General features: G+C 39.4%; 2 protein-coding genes across 4 annotated transcripts in view; one reads left to right on the forward strand and one right to left on the reverse strand.

Moving 5' to 3' along the window:
• The window catches only part of LOC143360305 (uncharacterized), a 99,627-nt gene that overhangs the window by 20,005 nt on the left and 55,312 nt on the right, over positions 1-24,310 (reverse strand). The window lies entirely within an intron of this gene.
• LOC143360193 (pancreatic lipase-related protein 2-like) lies at positions 3,524-19,596 on the forward strand. 3 transcript variants are annotated; one of them, XM_076798835.1, is made up of 6 exons: positions 3,524-4,402; positions 12,745-12,844; positions 14,328-14,476; positions 16,182-16,417; positions 17,159-17,397; positions 17,986-18,216. In XM_076798835.1, the coding sequence occupies exons 1-6, from the start codon at positions 4,345-4,347 to the stop codon at positions 18,080-18,082; spliced, it is 879 nt and encodes a 292-aa protein (XP_076654950.1). In that variant the 5' UTR covers positions 3,524-4,344; the 3' UTR covers positions 18,083-18,216. The 3 variants fall into 3 exon arrangements, with proteins under 3 accessions (XP_076654950.1, XP_076654929.1, XP_076654939.1); XM_076798814.1 differs by having other exon boundaries at positions 3,528-4,402; positions 17,159-17,402; positions 17,986-19,596; XM_076798824.1 differs by lacking the exon at positions 3,524-4,402 and adding an exon at positions 11,118-11,466 and having other exon boundaries at positions 17,159-17,402; positions 17,986-19,596.

Raw genomic sequence — 24,310 nt, forward strand, 5'->3', positions numbered from 1 at the left:
GTCCGAGCAACAATATAGAAGAAATTAGAAAATTGAAAACCCTGTCCAGCCACTAAATTTGTCCCTAAAATTTTTAATGATCCCTCAGCGACGAATAATTCGTTTGAAATAATTTGCACCGAATAGAATATCCTGTTTTATTATCTGAACTGTCCGAGCAACAATATAGAAGAAATTAGAAAATTGAAAGCACTGCCACTGTATTTGTCCCTAAAATTTTTAATGACCCCTCAGCGACGAATAATTCGTTTGAAATAATTTACACCGAATAGAATATCCTGTTTTATTATCTGAACTGTCCGAGCAACAATATAGAAGAAATTAGAAAATTGAAAACCCTGTCCAGCCACTGCATTTGTCCCTAAAATTTTAAATGACCCCTCAGCGACGAATAATGCATTTGAAATAATTTAAATATCCTGTGTTATTATCTGAACTGTCCGAGCAACAATAGAGAAGAAATTATAAAAATTGAAACCACTGTCCAGCCACTGCACCAGTCCACAATTTTCAATAATTTTTAATACATAATAAGAAAAGAGAAGCTTGCGCAATATCACAGCACCTGGCTACAATTTTCAATAACATTACTTTATAATAAAAACAACGGATAAAATGATTCACCGAATCCTTCCCACGGCTGACTAACAGATACTTTTCCATTATTCGAACCTCCTCGACAAATGTGCTAAAAAAGGAACAACAAAAAGTTGAAATTAACCGAACGAACAACACGATCGACTGCATCCGTCCATAATTTTTAATAGCGTTTCTTTGTCCCGGCGGGGCGAAAATAAAATAATTGGAATCGTTTGTGCGCCTAGCGAGAAATGCAGTTCCATTATCGGAATGGCTCGAGCAGCAAAATAAAAAGTTACGGAAGTTACGACTGAATGAAGAAGCAACTTGCGTGAAAAAAAAAACAATAAAGGACAAACTGCATCATAATTTTCAACGAGCATCGAGCAACGGGGAAAATGTCAAATAATATGTTCCGTGTTCCGCGAGCCCGGTGAAAGAAACTTCGGAATAAACAAGAAAAATACAACAAAATAAAATATAAACTTTCGCACGGTGTCTGTCGCGTTTACGGACAACGGAAAAATCGATGACGACACAGAAACGGCGAGAGAATAAGAGCAGCATAAAACGGGAAGAATAACTATCAATTTCTTTTTCATACTTCTCTCGGAGGAAATACCGGGGAATGTATTTTCGCCTAAGCGACGGGGCGGGTCGCGGCGGGGGTGGCCGCATTATGAAGAAACGGATGTTGTTCTCCGTATTTATGGCGAGCGCTATGAATAATTCTCGACGTGTGCACGATGTAAAACCGTGGTCGATTAAACTCCTCAAAATCCCGTGCCGCGGATTAATGGAATTACCGCGGTGGAAATTGTGCAATTTCCATTCGATGAATCCGCCGACATTCCTGTCGATGCCAAGGAGCCCATCAGCCACTCGATTAGTCCGTTGATGCAGCCCGTCCAATTCTCCGGCTAATTGTAGTTTCTATTTGACGGTCCATCCGGCAGCTTTCGTTCCATTTATTCGCTTATCGGAACGTAATCTCTGCTAAGAATTCCCCTTGCAGCGTGGGCACAGCCTCCAGGGAGCTGGGATTAGAAAAATCGTCGACGTTCTCCAGAAGCGACTCCGTTTTTAGAAAGCTTGTTTCCGGACGAAAGACTTTGCTGTCAATCGAATGTCACAATCCTCCGTTCCCACAGGAGAGACAAAAACGACAGACGAAAAATCTCGATTTCATGATAGAATTCACTTTTTAGCGTGACGGTCTCTCTGTAATTTTATTTTTTGGAGTAGGAAAGTTTTCGACGAAAATGAACGATGGAATTAAATGGATTTTGTCGAAGGAGTGAAACTTTTGTCGAAAGTTGACAGTGCGGAGAATTATTCAAGAAAAATTTTATTCTTCATTCGTTTGCACGTTCTTGCTTTTGGAACTGTTCCCTTTTTAATTTCCAGGGAGGGCTGTGTGAATTATTCTATCGATTTAATCAATGTAACAGTTTTATTGTTTTGATGAAACAAATTATTAACTTCTTAAATCGTTTATCTTTGTTTTTAGGAGACTGTGCAAAGATTGTTTGCCACTTGACTGTTTTACGTCTTCAGGACTGGTGTTTTGGCGAATGTATTAGTGAAATGAGTTACTGCATTGTGTATGGGTACGTTCAATTTAATTTTGCAACTTTCATTTCCTGAGATTAAAGTTTTCAGAAATCAGAGTCACTTGCAAAAATTATTTGCAATATTTCTGTTTTAAATCTACAGTACAGTTTTTTTAGTAAAGAGCATTAATAAAATATATTATTGTACTGTTTTCTGAATCATCAATTTTATTTTCCAGCCTCCATTTTCTAAGAAGATTAAATTTTTCAGAAATCAGAGTGACTTGAAAAATTATTTGCAATTTTTCCGTTTTAAGTCTACAATACAGGTGTTTCAGTGTACTAGTAGAGCATCAATAAAATTCTGTACTGTTTCCTGAGTCATTAATTCTGGTTCCAACCTCCATTTTCTAAGAAGGATACATTTTTCAGAAATCAGAGTCACTTGCAAAATTATTTGCAATTTTTCCGATTTTAGTCTACGGTACAAGTGTTTCAGTAAATTAGTAAGGAGCACTAATAAAATACTGTACTGTTTCTGAGTCATTAATACTATTTTCATCCTTCATTTCCCAAGGAGAATACATTTTTCAGGAATCAGTCATTTGCAAAAATGATTTGCATTTTTCTGTTTGAACTTTTCAGTACAGGCGTTTCAGTGTATTAATAAAGAGCATTAATAAAATTCTCTACTGTTTTCTGAGTCATTAATTCTGATTAAGAAGAATAAATTTTTCAGAAATCAGAGTCACTTGCAAAAATTATTTGCAATATTTCCGTTTTAAGTGTACAGTACAGGTGTTGCAGTAAATTACTAAAGAGCATTATTTAAATACTGTACTGTTTTCTGAGTCATCAATTCTATTTTCCAGTCACCATTTTCCAAGAAGATTAAATTTTTCAGAAATCAGAGCTACCTGCAAAAATTATTTGCAATTTTTCTGTTTGATGTCTTCAGGACAAGTATTTCATTAAAGAGTAATAATAAAATATATTATTATACTGTCTTCTGAGTCATTAATTCTACTTTCCAGTCACCATTTTCCAAGAAGATTAAATTTTTCTGAAATCAGTGTCATTTGCAAAAATTATTTGCAATATTTCCGTTCTAAGTCTACAGTAGAGTTGTTTTAATAAGAGCATTAATAAAATATATTATTGTACTGTTTTCTGAGTCATCAATTCTATTTCCAGCCACCATTTTCCAATAAGATTAAACTTTTCAGAAACCAGAGCCACCTGCAAAAATTATTTGCAATTTTTCCGTTTGAAGTTTTCAGGACAAGTATTTCATTAAAAAGTAATAATAAAATATATTATTATACTGTCATCTGAGTCATCAATTCTATTTCCAGCCACCATTTTCCAAAAAGATTAAATTTTTCAGAAACCAGAGCCACCTGCAAAAATTATTTGCAATTTTTCCGTTTGAAGTTTTCAGGACAAGTATTTCATTAAAAAGTAATAATAAAATATATTATTATACTGTCATCTGAGTCATCAATTCTATTTCCAGCCACCATTTTCCAATAAGATTAAACTTTTCAGAAACCAGAGCCACCTGCAAAAATTATTTGCAATATTTCCGTTCCAAGTCTACAGTACAGTTGTTCCAGTGAGCATATCAATAAAATAAGTCACTGTACAATTTCCTGAGTCATCGGCTCCACTTTCCAGCCTCCATTTTCCACTGGAATCTTCTCTAAATCACAGTCATTTTACAAAGACAATTTGCACTTTTTCCCTTCTAAATCTCCAAGATAGGTGTCCTAACGATCACCGTAGTGAGACATACTGTGAATTCCCGAGTCAGTAACTTTCTAAGACGGTCGGATTCGATACTAATCATTGGCAGTGTACAATTCACGTGGTCGCAGTCTCCAGGTCACATGTGACACTGGAGCGCGTTAGTGCGGCGATTAACCCGGCTCGGGAATCGATGATCGAAACCAGTCTGCTTGGATCGCGGATTATTTGAAGGTCAATGGCCACTTTCCGTTTCGAATCGGTCGCCTGTCAGCGACAGAGGAGCATTTCGCTGTAGACAATTCCCAGGTTCGCGGAAAGAGTGCCTGGTAACGCCTGGCGTCATGCTCGAGATCCTCGAACCTGCGGCATGCTGATCCCTCGCTCTCGATTTCTGCCAGTTTGCTCTCGCACCTATCGTTGCTAAGGATCCAGTTCTTCCGTTCTGCTGTTTTGTTTGGGAGAGATGGTCGTGCCGCAGTTTCTTGTCTCCGTGCTGTGCCGCATTGTCGTCGTCAGAAGAGGTAACGTAGATCATCGATCATTCTACCACCCCCCTTCCCTCCCGCTCTCTCGTTATTCAGCCATTAAAATGAATTTTCCTGCGGCGTTTCCGTCGAACCAGTGAAATTACGATTTAGCACTCGTCTGCTTGTGAATAAACAGAAATTACTATAATTCACTCTGCAAAAATTACTGGGCAGTGAAGAATCTGCATTGTTAGGTTTTTTTTTGTATTGTGTTTTGTATTTTTATACCATGAGTGCTGAACGATTAGGTATATTTGTTTATGTCGGAACAGTTGGAATCGAAGAATAGATTCAGTTTTTATTAAACTTTAAATAGAAAAGAGAGAACTATACAATTTATTTAAGAGGATTTACGAGTATTGAATAATCATTTTCTTCGTTTTACGAGTATTGGGTAATTAAGCCGAGGATTTTTCCACCAATAGAAATTTTAATGATTTTCAGTGGAATTAGTGAGATCTAAGTGAAAATTGTAGAATTTGTTCGGGAGTTTATTAGACCAGAGACGAAAGAAAAAGTTCGGTAGAATTTAGTAGCCCCTTGATGTATTTCTTCATCTTGATGCGATGACTATTATATGAAGGCTGTATGAATAATTTCTGAAGACTTTTATGCAAACATAAACTTTTTATACTCCGGGGAATAGGATTCAACGCACTTTGCACACTTCATTCGAATTTCTATCAGGCCTCGTGTAACATTGAAAATTCATAAAAATTGGTCGCCTCGGTCATAAAATTCTTCGCTCTGATATGTTAATTAAGATGTTGAAGAATTCACTGTTGGACCCATAAAATGTTCAAATATACAAATTTTTATTTGAAAAGTTTCTTCGAGATTCTAGTAGACCTCAAGTAAAACAGAAAATTCATAGAAATTCAACACTATCTTCATCCACTGCTGCAACCTGATATTATTAAACAAATTATTACAAAGGTCTACTAGAATCTTGAAGAAAATGTCCAAATACAAATTTGTATATTTGAACATTTGATTCAAGATTCTAGTGGACCTCAAGTGAAACAGAAAATTCATAAAAATTCAACACTATATCCATCCACTGCTGCAACCTGATATTATTAAAAATTTTATTACAAAGGTCTACTAGAATCTTGAAGAAAATGTTCAAATACAAATTTGTATATTTGAATATTTTATTCAAGATTCTAGTGGACCTCAAGTGAAACAGAAAATTCATAAAAATTCAACACTATATCCATCCACTGCTGCAACCTGATATTATTAAAAATTTTATTACAGAGGTCTACTAGAAAATTCATAGAAATTCAACACTATCTTGATCCATCGCTGCAACCTGATATTGTGATTATTAAAAAATTTATTGCAGAGTGTAAACACATTAAGAGTGCACACTCTTATGCGAATGAAAATTTGTGTACAGGAAAAATATGAATCTCAAGAAAATGTGCCCACTTTGAGATCACAATTATACCTTCCAATAAATTAAAAAGCCAATAAAAAATTATTGGACCTTGGAATATCACAGAAGTATAAAATCTTCAGCCTGCAATACTCGGTTCTTTCAAAGAAGAAGCTGAGAGAATTCCTATTAAATCTGAGGAAACGCAAATCGCGCAAATACTTTTCCATTGCCGCGGACAAGTATTATGTCGATCATCGTATCCACTTTCTCTGTCATTTCAATCATAAAACCCACAGTAACTGGTTTAATCGTAGAACAAGCAAGCTCGGACTACAATTCCCGAGTGGGCGAGCGAAATTGCACGACAAAGAGTGGCGTAGAAAAGCTTGTAGAAAAGCTCCGAGACCCTTAATTAAAACAAAATAAAAATTGTTATGTTGAATTAAAATAGTGACGCTTCCAATATTTCGGTAGACTGCTCGAGTGAACTTTTAATATTAATTTTTCACGAACACCCTTTCTCGCAAGGATCCGAAAAGATTCTACTCGGATAAATTTAATTAATCGTAATTTCATTAAACGAATGTTTGTATCGGCAATATCTGTTGCAACAGGCGTCGTTATAGTTCCCGAGCAGCTGGGATTATCAGTGGTGGCCAGTCGGGCATGAGGATAGCCATACTTTCACTGGAAACTTCGGCTCGTAGACTGGGTGAACGGGGCCGGCTCGCGAAATCCATTACCATAAATCGAGCACATTAATTGGTGCATGCCGACTTTCCCAAGTGCGACCGATAAAAACGTTGTTTATGCGAGGCTCTTGCTGCACACACGGTTCAATTATCCTCGTCCGCGTGCCATTTAATCGTTGCATAAAGCCACAGTTCGCGCGATGCGCCGGGATGAGTTAACTCGTCTATCGATTTTTCTTGTTCCGGTCTCTCGGGAATTTCTTTGGTGTCCATTTCATTAGATGTCGGCGCGTTTCACTGTCTTCATTGGTAGCGTAATGATGCACTTCTTGGTCAAGTTCAATCGCTGCATTGGTGCAGCTAGGTCATTCTCGAACTACGATCAAATTCGTGCAGTGCGTCTGAAATTTACTTTCTTTACCGAGTAATTTCGCAATATTTGAACCGTTCATTTTGAAATTGGTGTAAGTCCATTTAAAAAAAAATGAGATATCATATAATTTGTGTATTTGTATTTTATTTTGTCAACAAAAAATGCATCACTTTCAAAATAAACTGTCCATTTATTTTCTAATCATTCTTGTCCAGAGGTAACACTATTTTTACTATTTTCTTATTGTCTGTTCTTAGTTTCAGTTCGCATCTGTTTTAATTCTGCATTTCATTGCATCATTATTATATTGTCATTTTAGTTGTGTTCTCTTCATGAGTCTACTGTAATTCATTACTTTAGTTTACTGTATCACTATTATATTACTCTTATCAGTTGTGTTACTGTACAAGCTCATTTTCCAATAATTTTTTACCAATAAATTTTTACTGTTCTTGGCTCAATGAATCTACTGTAATTCATTACTTTAGTTTACTGTATCACTATTATGTTACTCTTATCAGTTGTGTTACTGTACAAGCTCATTTTCCAATAATTTTTTACCAATAAATTTTTACTGTTCTTGGCTCAATGAATCTACTGTAATTCATTACTTTAGTTTACTGTATCACTATTATGTTACTCGTATCAGTTGTGTTACTGTACAGACTCATTTTCCAATTATTTTTTACCAATGAATTTTTATTGTTCTTGGCTCAATGAATCTAATGTAATTCATTATTTAATTGTACTACTATTATATTGTTTTTTTTTTTTGGTGTGTTACTATCTAGGCTTATGTTCCAAGATTTTTTTAGCAATGATTTCTTAATATTCTTAATTAGTCTACAGTAATTCATTATTTAATTTTACTATTATTATAATGTTCTTTTGTTGTGTTACTATCCGGGCTTATTTTCCAAGATTTTTTTACCAATGATTTTTCAATGTTCCTCTCTTAATTAGTCTACTGTAATTCATTATTTAATTGAACTACAATTATAATGTCTCTTTCGTTGTGTTACCATCGAGGCTTACTTTCCAAGATTTTTTTACCCATGATTTTGTAACGCTACTCTCTAAATGAATATGTTGTACTTCAATATTAATGAGGTACTTGATTGTACCACTATTATATTATTTTCATCCGCCATGTTGCTATCCAATGTACGACCCCAATACATTTTTTCCCAATTAATTTTGTACTTTCTCTAATTCCCATTCTCTCTTAGTGCACTTTATGAAGTAGTACTTCACAGTCATAATACGATTAAACCATTTTCTTCGGCGGCGTTTTTGTGACTCGCTCGACGAAATGGGAATGACGTCAGAGTAACGAAATTGACAGCACATAACCGCGAGGTGCATTAAAGCGCAATTTACAGTTCGTTAAGATTCATTAGAGCGATCGGACACGTTCGGGAGTCTCGGCGATCGGAAAGCAACCCTAACAGACGAACGCCGATTATAGAATACGTTCACGGTCGCGAGGAAATGATTACTGCGAAATCACTGCAATCGAACAGCCGTTACATTACGCTAAGAGCAGTCCAGCTGATCGATACTGCGAGAGAGAGAGAGAGAGAGAGAGAGAGAGAGAGAGCCTCTGACCGCCTGCGAAGCACACCGAGTCGTTCCGTCCCGCTTGCCTTTTCACACCTCCGCGCTTATGGCACCGCGACCACAATGCTCGCGGTTGATTAACGCGAACTAACGACCGTGCACTTTCTCCGAGATTCTACTGTTTCCCACTCTGTGTGGAAAAACGACAGGCGAACCGGTGCGAACGGCCCCGTTGCGTGCGAACATTGGATAACTAATTGCACTCATGTGTTTTCCAGTCATCTGCGGTCATTAGGTCTTCTGCTTGCCTTGAAGAACCAACGACAGATAGTTGTTACTCGAGAGAGATTGTCTAGGGACTATTAAAGTCACGTTTGTTCGGGGACCCATAAGTCCCATGGAGTTTTTATTGGAAGTGAATTGCATTTTTCTGGGAAGTTTTTATTTTTCTCTGGACAGTTGCATGTACAGTTCATTACAAAGAGAGATTATCCAGGAACAATTTATCAAGGTTCGTCGTTTTGCATTCTTATCATTCGCCAAAACTCAATCGCTCAATTTTAAATTTATCTTTGCACCAAAAGTCTAAAAATAAATATTCCCTCTCACCCCCAAAAATATTTAATCGTTTATGGACAAAATTTGTTAACCAATCTTAAATAATCGTTTAACAATAATTCCCACTGACCGAGGTTTATCAACAGACAATTATACATTTTCACGTGAAGAATAAAAAGCTGAATTCCATTGGCACAACAGAAGAGTCCAATAGAAATACAGTGAATACTCGATATATGTCAACAACACGGGACTTGCAGCGACGTGTATCGTGCAGGAGACATACCCGAGCCGTGCTATGTTTGCCGAGGACTCTCCAGCTTCGTGGACCCTCACAGGGTACACCCCTGGGTGGTGGGGATAATCCCGTGACGTTTATCATCCAGGCCTTGGCGACATATACAGGATGAGTCGCCTAACGTTTTCACCTCAATTATCTTTGTCGTCTTCAAAGATACATTAAATGTCCTGAGGACAAAGTTGAATGGTTAAATGGGGCTCACACGATACCAAAAAATCTTTCTGTGTCATTTTTTCTAGAGATATCAAGGTCATCTTCATTTTTTTAACGGGACCACCTCTTTTTAAACACCTACAATGACAGTCCCTTTCATTAGGAATTCAATGATTATAATCACTGAAGGTCATTCAAGGTCACAGACAGAGGAAACGTATACAATTGAAAAGGATTATTTTTGCTAAACGATAGCCTACAGATGAGTGCTCCGACAACAGTTGAAAATATACAGTAGCGTGTCATCACAACATGTATCAATATGACCTTGGATGTACTTGTCAGAGTTCGACGTTCCTTCAGAGTCTGTTTATAAAAATGTATCGATATATACAAACATAATTTCGAACATTTATGAAAGACAGGTATTGTGCTCTTATATTTTACATCTTATACGTTTCCTCCGCGTGTGACCCTGAATGACCTTGAGTAATCATAGTCACCGAATTCCTAATGAAAGGGACTATCATCGTGGGTGTTTAAAGAGGGTGGTCTGTGTTAGGACTGGGTTAAGTATACTGTTCTCAAATTTCAAATATTATCCGTTTTCTCTGTCCGTGACCTTGAATAACATTGAGTAATCATAGTCACTGGATTCCTAATGAAAGGGACTATCATCGTGGGTGTTTAAAAAGGGTGGTCTGGGTTAGGTCCGAGTTAATTATTCTGTTCTAATAATTTAAATGTTACACGTTTTCTCTGTCCGTGACCTTGAATGACCTTGAGTAATTATATTCACTGAATTCCCAATAAAAGCGACTATCATCGTGGGTGTTTCAAAAGGGTGGTCCGAGTTAGGTCCGAGTTAATTATTCTGTTCTAATAATTTAAATCTTATACGTTTTCACTGTCTGTGACCTTGAATGACCTTGAGTAATTATAGTCATTCCATTCCTAATAAAAGGGACTATCATCGCGGGTGTTTAAAAAGGAATGGTTCCATTTTACAAAATAAAGGTGACCTTGATATCTCTAAAAAAAATGACATAAAAACATTTAAGACATTTTTAAGACATTTTTAGACATTTAACGTATCTTTGGAAACAACAAAGATGTTTGAGGTGAAATCGTTATGTGACTCACCCTGCACAGAGAAATCACGGTAATCCTAAATCCTGCAGCCACACGCGACGGTCCCAGATAAAAGGAGTCCAAACAGTCATGCCTACGACTCCCTGTGTCTTCGCGCTAATCGTCCTCGTAACAGAATGGCAAACGCAGGCGTCGTGTCTCGAGCGACGTCGGCGAAAGATGAATTTTCACGGCAGATGTCCGTTTCGGGCAAGTCGGTTGAGCACACGCGGCCGGATTTCATCAGTCGTCGCCGGCAGTAAGCGTGACACCGTCCGCGCGGACGTGTCAGGTGCAATGCGGTTTAATAGTTCAAAGACGGCCCCGTAAACGCGACGTCGACAAAGCGTCCGGGAGCGGGAATTGAACGCGCGGGCGTAAACGTAAATCAGCGACGGAACGTTTACGGCCGGCTAAATTTTCACCGGTGCCATTTCACCGTCGGCAGTTTGTAATTTCCAGGGGAAGAACGACGAACAAAGGAGAGGGTCCGTTTCCGGGGGAGGGGTGGGGGGGGAGGAGGGATGACGAAGCGTAGCCGTCGCGTGATGCCCGCGCGTGTACACGCCCGCGCCGGCGATCCGCCTCGCGATTAAACTTTTACGGGAGCTTTGTGTCGCGGAGCTATGTACCCGGCCCGATCATGTTTGCCCCCGGCGCGGACGTAAACCGGCACGGTGTCTCGTTTCGGAATCGATATGCGAGCACCAGTCGAACCCTAACTTACGCCCGCATCGGCCTGACGACGAATCGATAGCCGTCTTAAACTCGAACGACCGCTAGACCGATGCCAGAGCATCCTCAGACACGTTTCTTGTCAGTGACATTTTTTGTACCATTATTACACACTTGGCCATTTTTCTCTGGGTCCTGTTTAGGCGAGCGAGCGTGCCTAGATGGTTCTAGGTAAGATAGGAAATGATATTACTGGCCATTTGTATTTTAAACGACGTCCAAAACGATGCTAGATGTGAATTCTCGATATATGTCATCGACACGGGTCTTGCCAGTGACAAGTATCGTACAGGTAAACATAACCCGAGCTCCGGGGCCCCTCACGGGGTATACGGTAGTGGGGATAATTCCGCGACGTTTATCACCCAGGCCTTGGCGACATATATAGGGAAATTAGTTAATAGCTGCATCACTTGGCCATTTTCTGTGGTTCCTCCCTAGCTGAGTTAGACTAGAAATAGCGGATCTAGACGATCTCAATCGTGGTAAAGATCTCGATGGCCATTTTCATTTTAAGCAACGCCTAGTGCTAGACGATCCTATAACATTCCTTATCAATGTTATAAACTTTTTACTATACGTTTGACCATTTTCGCAGGCTCTTCTCCAGTTGAACAAGACGATCGTATCTGTATCGTATAGTATCTGCTGTCTAGACAGTCCCAGTTAATCTGAAAAATGGTACCGATGGCCATTTTAATTTAATTCAACCGAGGCCACGAATGAGATATAACTATCTCCCAGGAGCCTAAACAAATTTACGTAAACCAGAATACCATCAAACGAACACTTACTCGTATCCCTTTCAACAAGGTACCATTTCACGTCGATATTCCATTGTCCCTCAGGAATTGGTTCTCATTATTTGTCCAACAGAATGAAAAACACCAAAAAATTAAAGAAGGAGTGGTCCGTCCATACACCTTTCAGCCTGGTGCCATTTTGTGCCATTCCTCCGCGACTATAACCGACTGCAAGTTTCTCCCGAGTCTAATTAGCCGAATCTCTAATTCTGCAACGATCATTTTTCCTGCTACAAATTTCGACACGCTTTCATCGTAATTCCTTCGGAGGCATTATCTGTCCTTCCGCGAAAATATCATGGTCCCGTGGACCAATAAAATTCGTGTTCCACATTTCCTATAAACGCACCGGCATATTTCCTGAAGAGAACGTTCAGAAGAGAAAGGATCGCGAAAAGCGGTCGAGTGCGGCACCGGCCGTTTTACTTGGAGCCGTTTCTCGCCGGATCGGGGGAAAAAATGCATAGCTGATGGGAACGATGCGTATCTGGCAGTGAACGTCGATCGGCAACGCACGCGACATCACGTGTCCTCTGTGGTGTTCTCAGGTTCAATGACGACGACCGAGACACGATTGGTCGAGGCCGAGTCGCGGCAACAGCGAATCGAGACGAGCGTGTTTCACCGTTTGTTTCCTTTTTGCTAGGTGTGAACCCGCTGCACGTTACGCCGCTGCCGGCAGGTACCTGCGCCTATTGCTGCCCGATCAACGTTGACAGTGACATCGAGTATCAACTGTACACCAGGTACGTTTGCCTATCGATCGAAACGGCTCTGTCAGCGAGAAAGAAATTGCTGGACGCGACGAAATGCGAAACGATTTTGTGTCACCGAAACCGACCGTGCAAAAATTATTTCATTTTATTTTGGTACGTGCACGGGCTCGCCGAAGTATTCGAACGCCCTTTAAAATAGTGTAACCTTTTTGAAATTGTATCGAACGACCTGACTTTTGTTTGTGCAGTTAGAAAAATTGGTTTTACAAACGATGTGCCAAAAAGATTTTGAAAAGATTGAGATTTGTGAGAGCTACGTGAGAAAATGAAAATGGCACTTTTCGCAACTTTTTTATTTCAGCCTGTAATGAAAATTTTAAATATGCGTTTTGTAGATCTATGTTAGTTATACAACGTTAGTTAATACACACGCGAGCTATAAATTGTTAAAAGTGGTCAAAATCGTAGTGTAAAATTCACAGCAACACCTTTCGATGGGTGCCGTTTTTATCTGCGTCAACCGATTTCGATAAAATTTTCGGTATGTGTATAACTAACATGGATCTACAAATCGCATATTTTAAATTTTCATTACAGGTTCAAATAAAAAAGTTGCGAAAAGTGCCATTTATATTTTCTCATGTAACTCTTACCAAATGCAATTTTTTACAAATCTTTTTTGCACATCATTTGGAAACCCAATTCTTCTAATTATTAAAAAAAAAATCATGTCGTTTGTTCCAATTTAAAAAAAGTTATACTGTTTTAAAGGGCGTTCGAATACTTTCGTGAGCCTGTTTATGCTAGTTCCATTGCAACTGTCTCCAAAAAGTTCTGTAGAATAGTGAAAATTAATTTAATAAAATTATAATAAATTTATGTTAAATTACACATTAAATTTATTATAATAAAAATGGTTTGGTGCAACTCAGAACAAGAAAAATCAGGATAACCGAAGTATAAAAATATACTACAGTAAATTTTCGATATGTCAACAACGCGGGTCTTGCCAGCGTCATGTATAGTCTAGGAGACATACCGGAGCCGTGTTATAATTCCGCGACATTTATCTTCCAAGCCTTCGCGACATATGTACAGAAATCACTGTACTTCCATCGTGTTAAACTTATTCGAGAAAAAATTTTTATTGTGCTTGAAGATCCTCTGCAGCATGATAAAAAAACTATTTAAGAAGACAATTGCCACTTCACGTGGCAAATAGATGTACAGTAAATGTGTGAATAATGTGTGAAAAATTTTAAACAATTTTTTCATCGCGTTTTATGGGAGTTTTTGGACTCGAATCTAATGTTCAGTAAATTAGCAGAATTGCGGTATTCATGTATGATCGATTCGACGATCGACGGACTAAAGTCTTCGGCAAAATTCAAATTTGTAGAAATTTCTGCAGTTTTGTCGGATTTCTTTAAAGAAGCAATTTAGTGGAGATATTACTGTCATTATCGGTTAAACGGAGTTTGAAACAGGCTCTTTCTTTGCGGTTTTATGGCAGACGGAACCCAACCTGCGGAACAAAGTTGGACCCGGCGGACCCATCATCGTTACGGACCAGCAATTTCGATGATCGTTACCCGACAGTCATCTACATCCACGGCTACAGCGAGAGCTCGTCATCTGGAAGTGCCATCGCGATGAGAGACGGTACTTTCGCTATACTTCGCCATTATCTTTCCGCTTGAACACCGTTTCAAACCACCCTTAATATCGAAACAATTTGTGCCCATCGGGAAACTACAATTGACCTATTTATAAGAAAATTTGTGAACAGAGATTTCGAAAAGTTTCGCCAACAAAAAACGGAGTCCCACGTTGCCATTCATAAGAGGTCCTCGGACAGAAATTGATGGAACCGGGGACATTAGTGGCTACAGGAATCACCAAGCCAGGCTAAAACATTCTGACAGTATGACGAATCGTGTGCCTGTATGAGCCTCTCTTCTGCATGGAAATTCTCTTCAGCATTCATGCGGTATCCATATTCGAATCCGACATGCATTTCAGGCTCTTTCAATTCCGAATGTTAACGTGTCCATGTGGAGGGTTTCCGGGCCGTGATTGGCTTCGATCAATTTACTGTAACTCAGCATCCGATATTTGAATGAATCCCCCTCATATTTTCAATTTTTATGTCACGACAATATCTATAACCTCTTCGAATTTTATTTTCATCATTTTAAAACAAATCAGATGGTCTTCGGGAAATGAATGAGAAATGGGACTCAGGTTATGTCATAACCTAAAAATTGCAAGTCCAATTTTTCAAGTTTCATTTCCAGACAATACTATTATTCAAAATATTTATAACCTCTGAATTTTCTTTTCATAATTTCAAAGCAACTGAGATAGTCTCCAGGAAATGAATATTATACTGAAAATATCAATTCCGTTACTGTACAAGAAATGGGACTCAGGTTATATCATAACCTGAAAATTGCAAGTGCAATTTCTCAATTTTCATATCAAGACAACAGCATTATTCAAAATATTTATAACCTCTGAATTTTCTTTTCATAATTTCAAAAGAAATAAGATAGTCTCCAGGAAATTAATATTATACTGAAAATATCAATTCCGTTACGGTACGAGAAATCAGGTTATGTCATAACCTAAGAATTACAAGTGCAATTTTTCAATTTTCATATCAAGGCAATACTATTATTTAAAATATTAATAAACTCATTGAATTTTCTTTTCATAATTTCAAAACAAATCAGATGGTCTTCAGGAAATGAACGAGAAATGGGACTCAGGTTATGTCATAACCTAAAAATTGCAAGTGTAATTTTTCAATTTTCATATCAAGACAACAGCATTATCCAAAATATTTATAACCTCTATGAATTTCCTTTTCATAATTACAAAACAAGTGAGATGGTCCTCAGCAATGAACGAGAAATGGGACTCAGACTATACCATAACCTAAAAATTGCAAGTGCAATTTCTCAATGGTCGTATCAAGACTACCCCATAATTCAAAATATGTATAACCTCTTAAAATTTTCTTTTCATAATCCGAAAGCAAATTTTCAAAATCTATCGAACAAGAACGAGAACTTGAAACAGTGACAGATCGATAGCGACAGTAAACGAGAATAAACAGGGGGCGACAAGTCTCCGAATTATTTAGCTAAACGGTTGGCAGTGTCCACAAATCCGAGGGCTTATTGCGAGTCGAAATCATGAAACCTCGGGACTCTCGGCAAACACTCAGGACCCCTGGCGAGGAGTCGATGCAGAAAGGGTCTGCGTCGGCAAGGAAAGTTTTCAGTCGAACGAAAACAGAAGAAAAGTTAGTCCAATCAATCCTCCGACCCCACTCACAGCGGAGCCCCCGGTTTCTTTCCAGTTTATCTGAAACGTGGCGAGTATAACGTGATCCTGGTGGATTGGGCGAAGTTGGCAGGCCTGCCGTGGTACGTGACAGCGGTCCAAAACACTAGGATCGTCGGGCCCCAGGTGGCCAAACTTGTCGGCTGGTTGGACGTCATGGGGGCGGTGCCTATGGCGAGCGTGCACGTGATTGGCTTCAGCCTGGGCGCTGAGATCGCTGGGTTCATGGGGAAAGCCCTATCGCCGCGGAAAGTGAGTTTTGAGACATCAATTTTACCTACCAGTGGCTTAGATCTTTTTATTTATTTGAAAATACATAAATTGTTGCCGAGAGAAACTCATATGCAAATGAATTTAATTTTAATTAATCTTGCGATTTTTATAAATGGTGTTGACAATTGACGATTGACAGCTGAGGCTGTTTTGAGAGATTATTTTTAACAGTGATTGTACACTAATGAATCGTCCTCAGTAATTTTATAAGTTAGACTTTTTTTAGAACATTTTCTGTCACAGTATATTTTTTAATCAATTTTTAGACAGTAATTGGAGTTTGAATTATTTTAGCAGATCAATTAAGTAGTCATTGCATAATTCAATCATTTTGTTTGGAATTGCTATTTTAAATTATAAAAGTACCCTTTAATAAATTTATAGCACAGTCTGATTGTCAATCAATTTTTCAGTAACTTGACATATACTTGAGAATCATTATTTTAAATTTTAAGAAATGTGCATCCACATTTTTGTGTCAGAGTCTGAGGACCTTCCAACAACTTTTTTAATGTCCAATTTCAATCCTGAATTAATCAGTCATTTAAAGGACCATGATCTAAGGATTATATTCGTGGACATTATTTTTTAAAAATAATGGGAACTCTACCGGGTTGTTCTTTAGATTATAACAGTCAGGGAGAGACACGTTGGCCAACTTCTGGTAGGCAAAGTTGCCAGGATAAAGAAGTGCCATTTTCAGTGGAGACGTTTGTCCAGGTCGGACGAATCACAGGTCTAGACGCTGCCTATCCCCTATACATGAACACTGGCCGAGAGGGACACCTAACAGCAGCTGACGCCATGTTCGTAGACGTGATCCACACGGATGGCGGAAACTTTGGGTTCCCCAATCCTTTGGGTCACGTAGATTTCTATCCAAACGGTGGTAGACCCATCCAACCTGGTTGCAACCTTCGCAGCGTGATTCGGAGGACCATAGCACGATTGATCAATGAGTACAGTATGGTCTTTGGTGTTCAGCCTTGGAACCCCTGAACTGTGAGCTTCCCAAAAAAGCCAAAAATCTGTTCGCTGGAAATGCTTCTTTCTTTATTGGAAAATTGCCAGACAATTAGTTACTGTCTCCAAAGAGAAATTGGGGGAAAATATATGTAATATATATGTAATATATATTGGGAGATATTTTTGCTGTTACACAATTAAAATTGGTATTTTTCTTTAATAGTTAAAATTGGTACCGTTTTCTATCTAGATGTGGTCGAGAAATTATTAATTGTCCCACACACTAAAAATGCAACTCAGAGAAAACTTCAAGTCACCCAAAATAATAGATAAATTAAATTTGTTTACACCTTGAAGCTGAATGTCTAAAAATTGTTTCTAAATTAGTATTTTCTAAATTCTTTCTAAAATTACTTCCCGGTAGAAAATATTCCCCACAAGATCACTGTCCTAAAAATTTAATTTTGACTAGAACACAATAAATAATTTTTTTTAGCTCCCTGTAGCTCACAACTCAGGATATCCAGGGTTAGTGTCCCGACTGACTCGTTTCCGAAATCGTAAAGAATTATTTTTTCCAGTCGTCTGCGGCCACAATCGATCCTGGATGCTCTACGTAGAGTCGGTGATGAACCCTTTCGGTTTCCCAGCCAGCAGCTGTCCGAAATGGCACCCTAACGTCCGCGCGAACTGTATGTGGACACCGGATGTCCTTATGGGATTCGCAGTGAACTCGAGAGTTAGGGGAAAGTTCTACTTAAGGACGAACGCCGAAACACCTTTTGCTAGGAACACAACCGGCTATAGGTTCAAGTGACCATTAGGGGATTGAGTTTGGATGAACCAGACCAGCAGCATCGATCTCACGCCACCAACCACCATAGAATCCTCGGGGCATAAACCGAGCTCCCCTTCGTGAAAGGAGGAAGTTCGAGTCCGTTTTCACAGTGTTCTTTCGTCACAGATGATTACTCGGGGCCATTTTCGAATGGTAACACTCAGCACAGAGACTTCAAGCTTATTTTCTACAAAATTTCAATGCTCTACTTCGTGTAAAAATGTGTGGAGGCAGAACTAATTAGAACTAATAGTTTAGAACTAATAGTTTAACAGTTATGGCAAACAATTTCCGTGTGAGGAAATTTTAATATCTTCATCTGACAAATGGCAGAGCTTCTGACAATATAATTGTTGTTGGATAGAATTAATAAATTAGAGTGGAAATTACAGTAAGGTCTTGATTTGAGCTGAAAGGAGCTACACGATCTTAGTCAGTTCTCCTATCCCCACCACTGTATATCGGTGTGAACCACTACTAATCCAGTTACAAAACCTTTTTATTTCTCATTATATTTGTATGGGACTTTCGCCAACTTATTCGTGGCATTTTTCTGATTAAAATGACACTTAACAAGATATAATTTCAACTGTATTTGTTGGTTTAATTGACACAAGTAGATAACCCTGCACGATCTATGTCACCGCACGGTCCCGAGAATTGGGCTTAGATCAAGACTTAACTGTATAAATACGAACAAAATTGACGCGATGTTAAACAATTTATAAACTTGATTTTGTGTCGTGACAAAGCGCAACAGGAGAATACTGTGCCACTTGCAAGGAGAATTCACTAGCCTAGGATAAAATATTTTTAGGAAATAGCAATCTTTATGAAACAGTATTTATTATTACTGAGAGCGAACACTTTTCAAACAGCCATGTTAGGGTAGGATTGAAGTTTGTATTGTCACACAGAGTGAGACAATTTTACGGAAATAAATGTAAGAAGCTCAGAATGGTACGAATATTAATGTTAAAGCTAGTCTACAAATTCTGTACACGTTAACAGGCACATTTGCCAATCGCAAAAAAGGTTAATATAAAAATTATCAGAGCCTCCACTGGGATGAACAAATTTCCACTTCCCACAATAGTCTTTTCTCCAAATTCTACAAAACGACCAAACAAACTAATTCAAATGGAAAAAGACAATATTCGAGGCTTTCAATTCTCCCCGTACAGTGAAATCTCGATATATGTCAACAACAAGGGTCTTGCCAGCGACATATATCGTCCAGGAGACATACCCGTGCCGTGTTATGTTTATACTCCTCGGCGTCCGAGGCCCCACACGGGGTATACCCTGCGGTAGTGGGGATAATTCCACGACATTTACCATCCAGGTCTGGGCGACATATATAGAGAAATCACTGTACTTTGTCCCTTTAAAATGTAGAAAGCCGGAAGCAGGAGGATCATCGTTAACGGATATATTTGCCAGTCGCAATTTCCGGGGATCGGAACGATTCGTCGCGGATTTGTCCGTCGCGAATCGAAGCCTCGCATCGCAACGCTCCGAGATCGTCCTCGCAGCGGAGCTCCGCGGCGTTTCCAATCCGTCGTGGCAACAAAGACGTCTCTATGAAGCCTCGGCTACCATTTTCCTTGCTCCCTTTGTCTCCCTTTTGCCGCAGATACTTTCCAATCCATAACGGTCGGACGAGCATCCGCGTCGAGACAATGCATGCCTCTCATCCTCTCCTGTATCTTCTCTGGCTCCTTCGCTCGCTTTTTCCATGTCCGACATTTCCGTAGACACACCGTGTGCACCATTTCATCCGAAAAACCTCGACAACCGTTCCCCTGATCTCCCTCTCTACCTCTCTCTCTCTCTCTCTCTCTCTCTCTCTCTCTCTCTCTCTCTCTCTCTCTCTCTCTCTCACTTTCGGTATCGGCTCCGAAAAACAACTGTTCCGAGGTTGCGAGACTCCCGTTATGAGTGTTTGCCTCCAATATTTGCACGCGAATGCATGGAATCGATGGATGTCTGATAGATCTTGGAAAGAATCCGAGGCTGGCTCGAGTGGCTGCTAGAGCACCCTCGAGAAGCCGATAGCAATAGATGCCCCGGGAAGTATGATGCAACCAGGATGAATAATTCGCTCACGGCCCCGCGGAACTTGTAAACATATTCGAAAAAGTATAATTTTCTTTTCCAACCCTGTAATCAAGTGGTCCATACCTTCCGAGGATCATATTCGTCATTGCATACTTTTTCATTTTCATGCGGGACTTAATGCAACTGTGACAACAAAGAAAATTTGCGATGTTTATGGAGATGTATCGAAGGTCGACAAGTGTCAACGTTGGTTCAGAAGGTTTGCTGCTGGTGATTATGATCTCTCTGACAGGCCTCGGACGACCAGTTGAATTTGATAATGACACCCTAAAATCTCCAGTGGAAGCCGATCCAAAATTAAGTATACAAGAATTATCGAGAAGCCTTGGGTCCGCATGGTCAACTATACAAAGGCACCTACACGAAATGGGAAAGGCATATAGGCAAGGAATATGGGTATCGCGTCAATTATCCGAGACCAACAGGAATATTCGTCGATCAATTTGTGCTTCATTGCTATCCAGATTTCGTAGAGATCCATTTCTTAGCGGAATCGTTACCGGAGATGAAAAATGGATTCTTTGTGATAACATAAAGCGTCCCGAGTAATGGCTTCCTGCAAATCAAACCGCAATATCAACCCCTGAACCTAGCTTATCACTTGGAAAGGTGTTACCGTGCATTTGGTGGGACTGTCGTGGCATAATTCACTTAGAGTTGTTGAAACCTGGAGAAACAGTTACTGCTCAGTTGTGTTGTCAGCAATTACAACGACTGTATTCAGAACTATTGAAAAGGTGGGCATCTTTAGTCCACAGAAAAGGTGTAATACTGCAAATTGGCAATGCCCGGCCCCGTACAGCGAAACTCGCTCAGGAAAAAATCAAAGAATTGCAATGGGAAGTTTGACCGCACCCCCGTACTCACCGGATATTGCTCCCTCTGATCTTTTCGGATCTCTGGAGCATTATTTAAGAAATAAAACATTCTGTAGAAGATGCAAGGAGGCACCTCGAGTCATATTTTGCTTGACGAACCCTGGATTTTTATAAGAGTGAGATTGAAAATTTGCAGGAAAGATGGCAAACTAATAATGATGGAGATTATATAATAAATTAAGAACTAAAAGCTTGAATTTACTACCAAGTTTGTTTCAGATTTCAAAATAATTGATTACTTACGGGTAATATACGACATAATATCGACAATTTTAGCATTTTGCACAGTTTGAGATTTTGCCCGGGTCGGAGCGGACCCAGTACAGAGAGTGGTGGAGGACGAAAAAGGCGAGACGTGGATGATATTGAAAAGCGACAAGTAGCTCTCTCTCTCTCTATCGGTGTAATTAGGGGTATGCGATGTTGCGAGTGGAAGGAGATGAGATGTAATAGGATTGTAACCCTGAGGGGAACAATAAATGAATATATATATATAATAAATTAAGAACTAAAAGCTTGAATTTACTACAAAGTTTGTTTTAGATTTCGAAATAATTGATTACTGATGGGTCCCCCTAGTACATGTTTATTAGACTCTATTCGATATTGTAGGGCAAGGGGTTAACCCAGTATCATATCGACGAGAGAGCACGGTGTTATAGACAGGAATTAATTCCTATCAGAGAAGTATCCGCTGGACACGGCATAGCAGGCAGCAATAATGAAACAGAATTCTATCTATCGCTAATAAAGCGGACTGGTTTCTAAGCAATCAGCCTAGATTGAGGTTCCGCACAGTTTGCCTACGGAACGGACGATTGCTCGCGAGAGGGAACGCAGATTCCTTGAGAAAACACAGAGCGCCGGGAATAATTGCCGGCACCGTTTCGAATTTATTGTTCCGCGAACGCTCGCACGGTCCATAAACGAGATAACACACGGACCGTTCCCGTTTTAATGCGATGATAAATCCCCGGTAAACAGACGATGCTAAAAACTCGGTATTTATTGTAACCGGGGAGGAATTCACGGTTCCGCGGGACCGCAGATAGCGAAACGAACCGGAACACGGCGTGCACTTTTCGTGCAGTTTTCGGGCCGTTTCCGGCGCACTGGAATGTGGAAATCTCAAGGACGAAGTCCCTGTAGTTTTATGATAATTGCATTAAAGAGCCTTGCTTAATTAATCTGATAGAACCGTGATCTTTAGGAATTGTTTCTGGAACAATTTCTCGGCATTTCTTTCCGGAAAAAATCTTGTTTACAAGTGCATATGTTCGGCTAGTTGTGGTAATTTTTTTGTCGCGAAATGTTACAAAATGGCCGAGTTGCAGCGTTCCTTCCGGAAGCTGTTTTTCCAAAGATGCTGCGAGGTGGATAAAAAAATGGTGAAAATTCTGTTAATATACATAAATATAAATAATTACAATTTCCACAGCATAAGTGCATCTAACCGAGGTGTTTGTTTAATTAATAGAAAGTATTAATTCAGCTAATTTTATCAGGAAAAATTCCTGAACGTCACGCCCTTTCCAGTCAGCCGGGCACGATTTAAAGATTGGACAAATTGGAGACTTTGACCGGGCGAGAATAAAAATTTTTTGGGGAAAAAGAAAAAATATTGGAGAGCCGGGGGCTGGCCGATCTCCAATAGGTCCTGACGCTCTTATTTTACGGCGGCTCGACGTGAATTCAGCAATTCCTCGGCCATGTTTGCACGGCGGGAATCGAGGTTCCGGGACACTTGAAATTTCATGCGGAAAACCATTTTCGTTCGTTGCAGTTTTTCTGTTCCTTTGTTACCGTTAAGTGCACGGGTTTTACGGAATTAATGGAACACTTTTCGGTGGTCGAGGGAACCGTGAATTTCATTTCAAGGACCATTTTCGTTCGGTCGGGTTGAACTTTTACTGTGCCATCCTTGAATACGCGATTTGACCAAAGAGAATATCAGAAAACATTTTAAGATGACCACTGCAGTGAATTTTACTTAGTGAACAATTTTTATCGAATGAAAATCTTCGTTTGTCCCATCACATTTACATACACGATTCTCACAATGATTTTATCACAAAATCAAGTTTATCTTGAAATCTTCAGGTATCCTGTAGAGCAGTGAATTTTACTAAAATGTTACTGTCCTAAATGACCAACTGGCAAAATTGTTTCAAATTTATTTAACATACCGATTGATACAGAATATTTTAACACGTTAACTGCCACGTCAGTCGCGTATGAGTGATTTTCGACTAGGTTCAGAAATTGATTTTTATAAGAAAAATACAGACAGCATCCCCTATAATACATTTTCAATTTCATACAGAAAAATATAGACAGCATCCCCTGTAATACATATTAAATTTCACACTGAAGACTATAGACAGCAACCCTTATAATACAATTTAAATTTCTAATTTCGATTTCATTAGTTACTCTGATTTTGTGAGAATCTCTGGGATTGATATTTGATACTTAACGTGCCAAGATAGTCAATGTGAATTTTATCTTTAAGAACCACTTCATTTCTGCCGGTCTATTTAAAGAGTCGTTCTGTTTTAGCGGAAGATGAACAACTTTGAAGAACTTTCAGACAACAGGTATTTTTTTTTTTAGTTTCATCAGGTTTAATCTTGAGGAACAATTTCCGTTGGAATGAAGGGGATGATCGATGCCGCGAAGAAGAAAAGCTTTCTCCAGGGGTTGTCGCAATCTCGATGAGGGAGAGAGAGAAAGAGAGAGGGAGAGAGAGAGAGAGAGAGAGAGAGAGAGAGAGAGAGAGAGAGAGAGAGCTTCGGGGCTCCCGGTCAGTCAACTCGGCACTTTCGCTAAAAAATTCAACAGCGACAGGTCGATAACGATCGACGACCTATGGCTAGGGTTATAGATGACCCTAGTCTTGAAAGACCACACGGGATTCTAGAGGCCTAAGCGTGTAGTACACGTTCGACCACATTTTTCTTGCCCCCTCCGAGAAAATCCCCTGAGCCTCGTGTGACCAACTCGGGGGGGGGGGGGGGGGGGGGGAAAGAACAGCAAGAAACAATTCCGATTACCCTTTTCGCAGTCGCG

The sequence above is a fragment of the Halictus rubicundus genome, chromosome 1, assembly GCF_050948215.1.
Source record: "Halictus rubicundus isolate RS-2024b chromosome 1, iyHalRubi1_principal, whole genome shotgun sequence".
NCBI lineage: Eukaryota > Metazoa > Arthropoda > Insecta > Hymenoptera > Halictidae > Halictus > Halictus rubicundus.

Excerpts from the sequence above, each read along its gene's own strand:
- LOC143360193 (XM_076798814.1), top strand. The coding sequence starts at position 4,345 with ATGGTCGTGCCGCAGTTTCTTGTCTCCGTGCTGTGCCGCATTGTCGTC. Across the intron at positions 16,418-17,158 it reads AAGCCCTATCGCCGCGGAAA|GTCGGACGAATCACAGGTCT; the intron begins GTGAGTTTTGAG and ends ACGTTTGTCCAG. Across the intron at positions 17,403-17,985 it reads ACGATTGATCAATGAGTACA|TCGTCTGCGGCCACAATCGA; the intron begins GTATGGTCTTTG and ends TATTTTTTCCAG.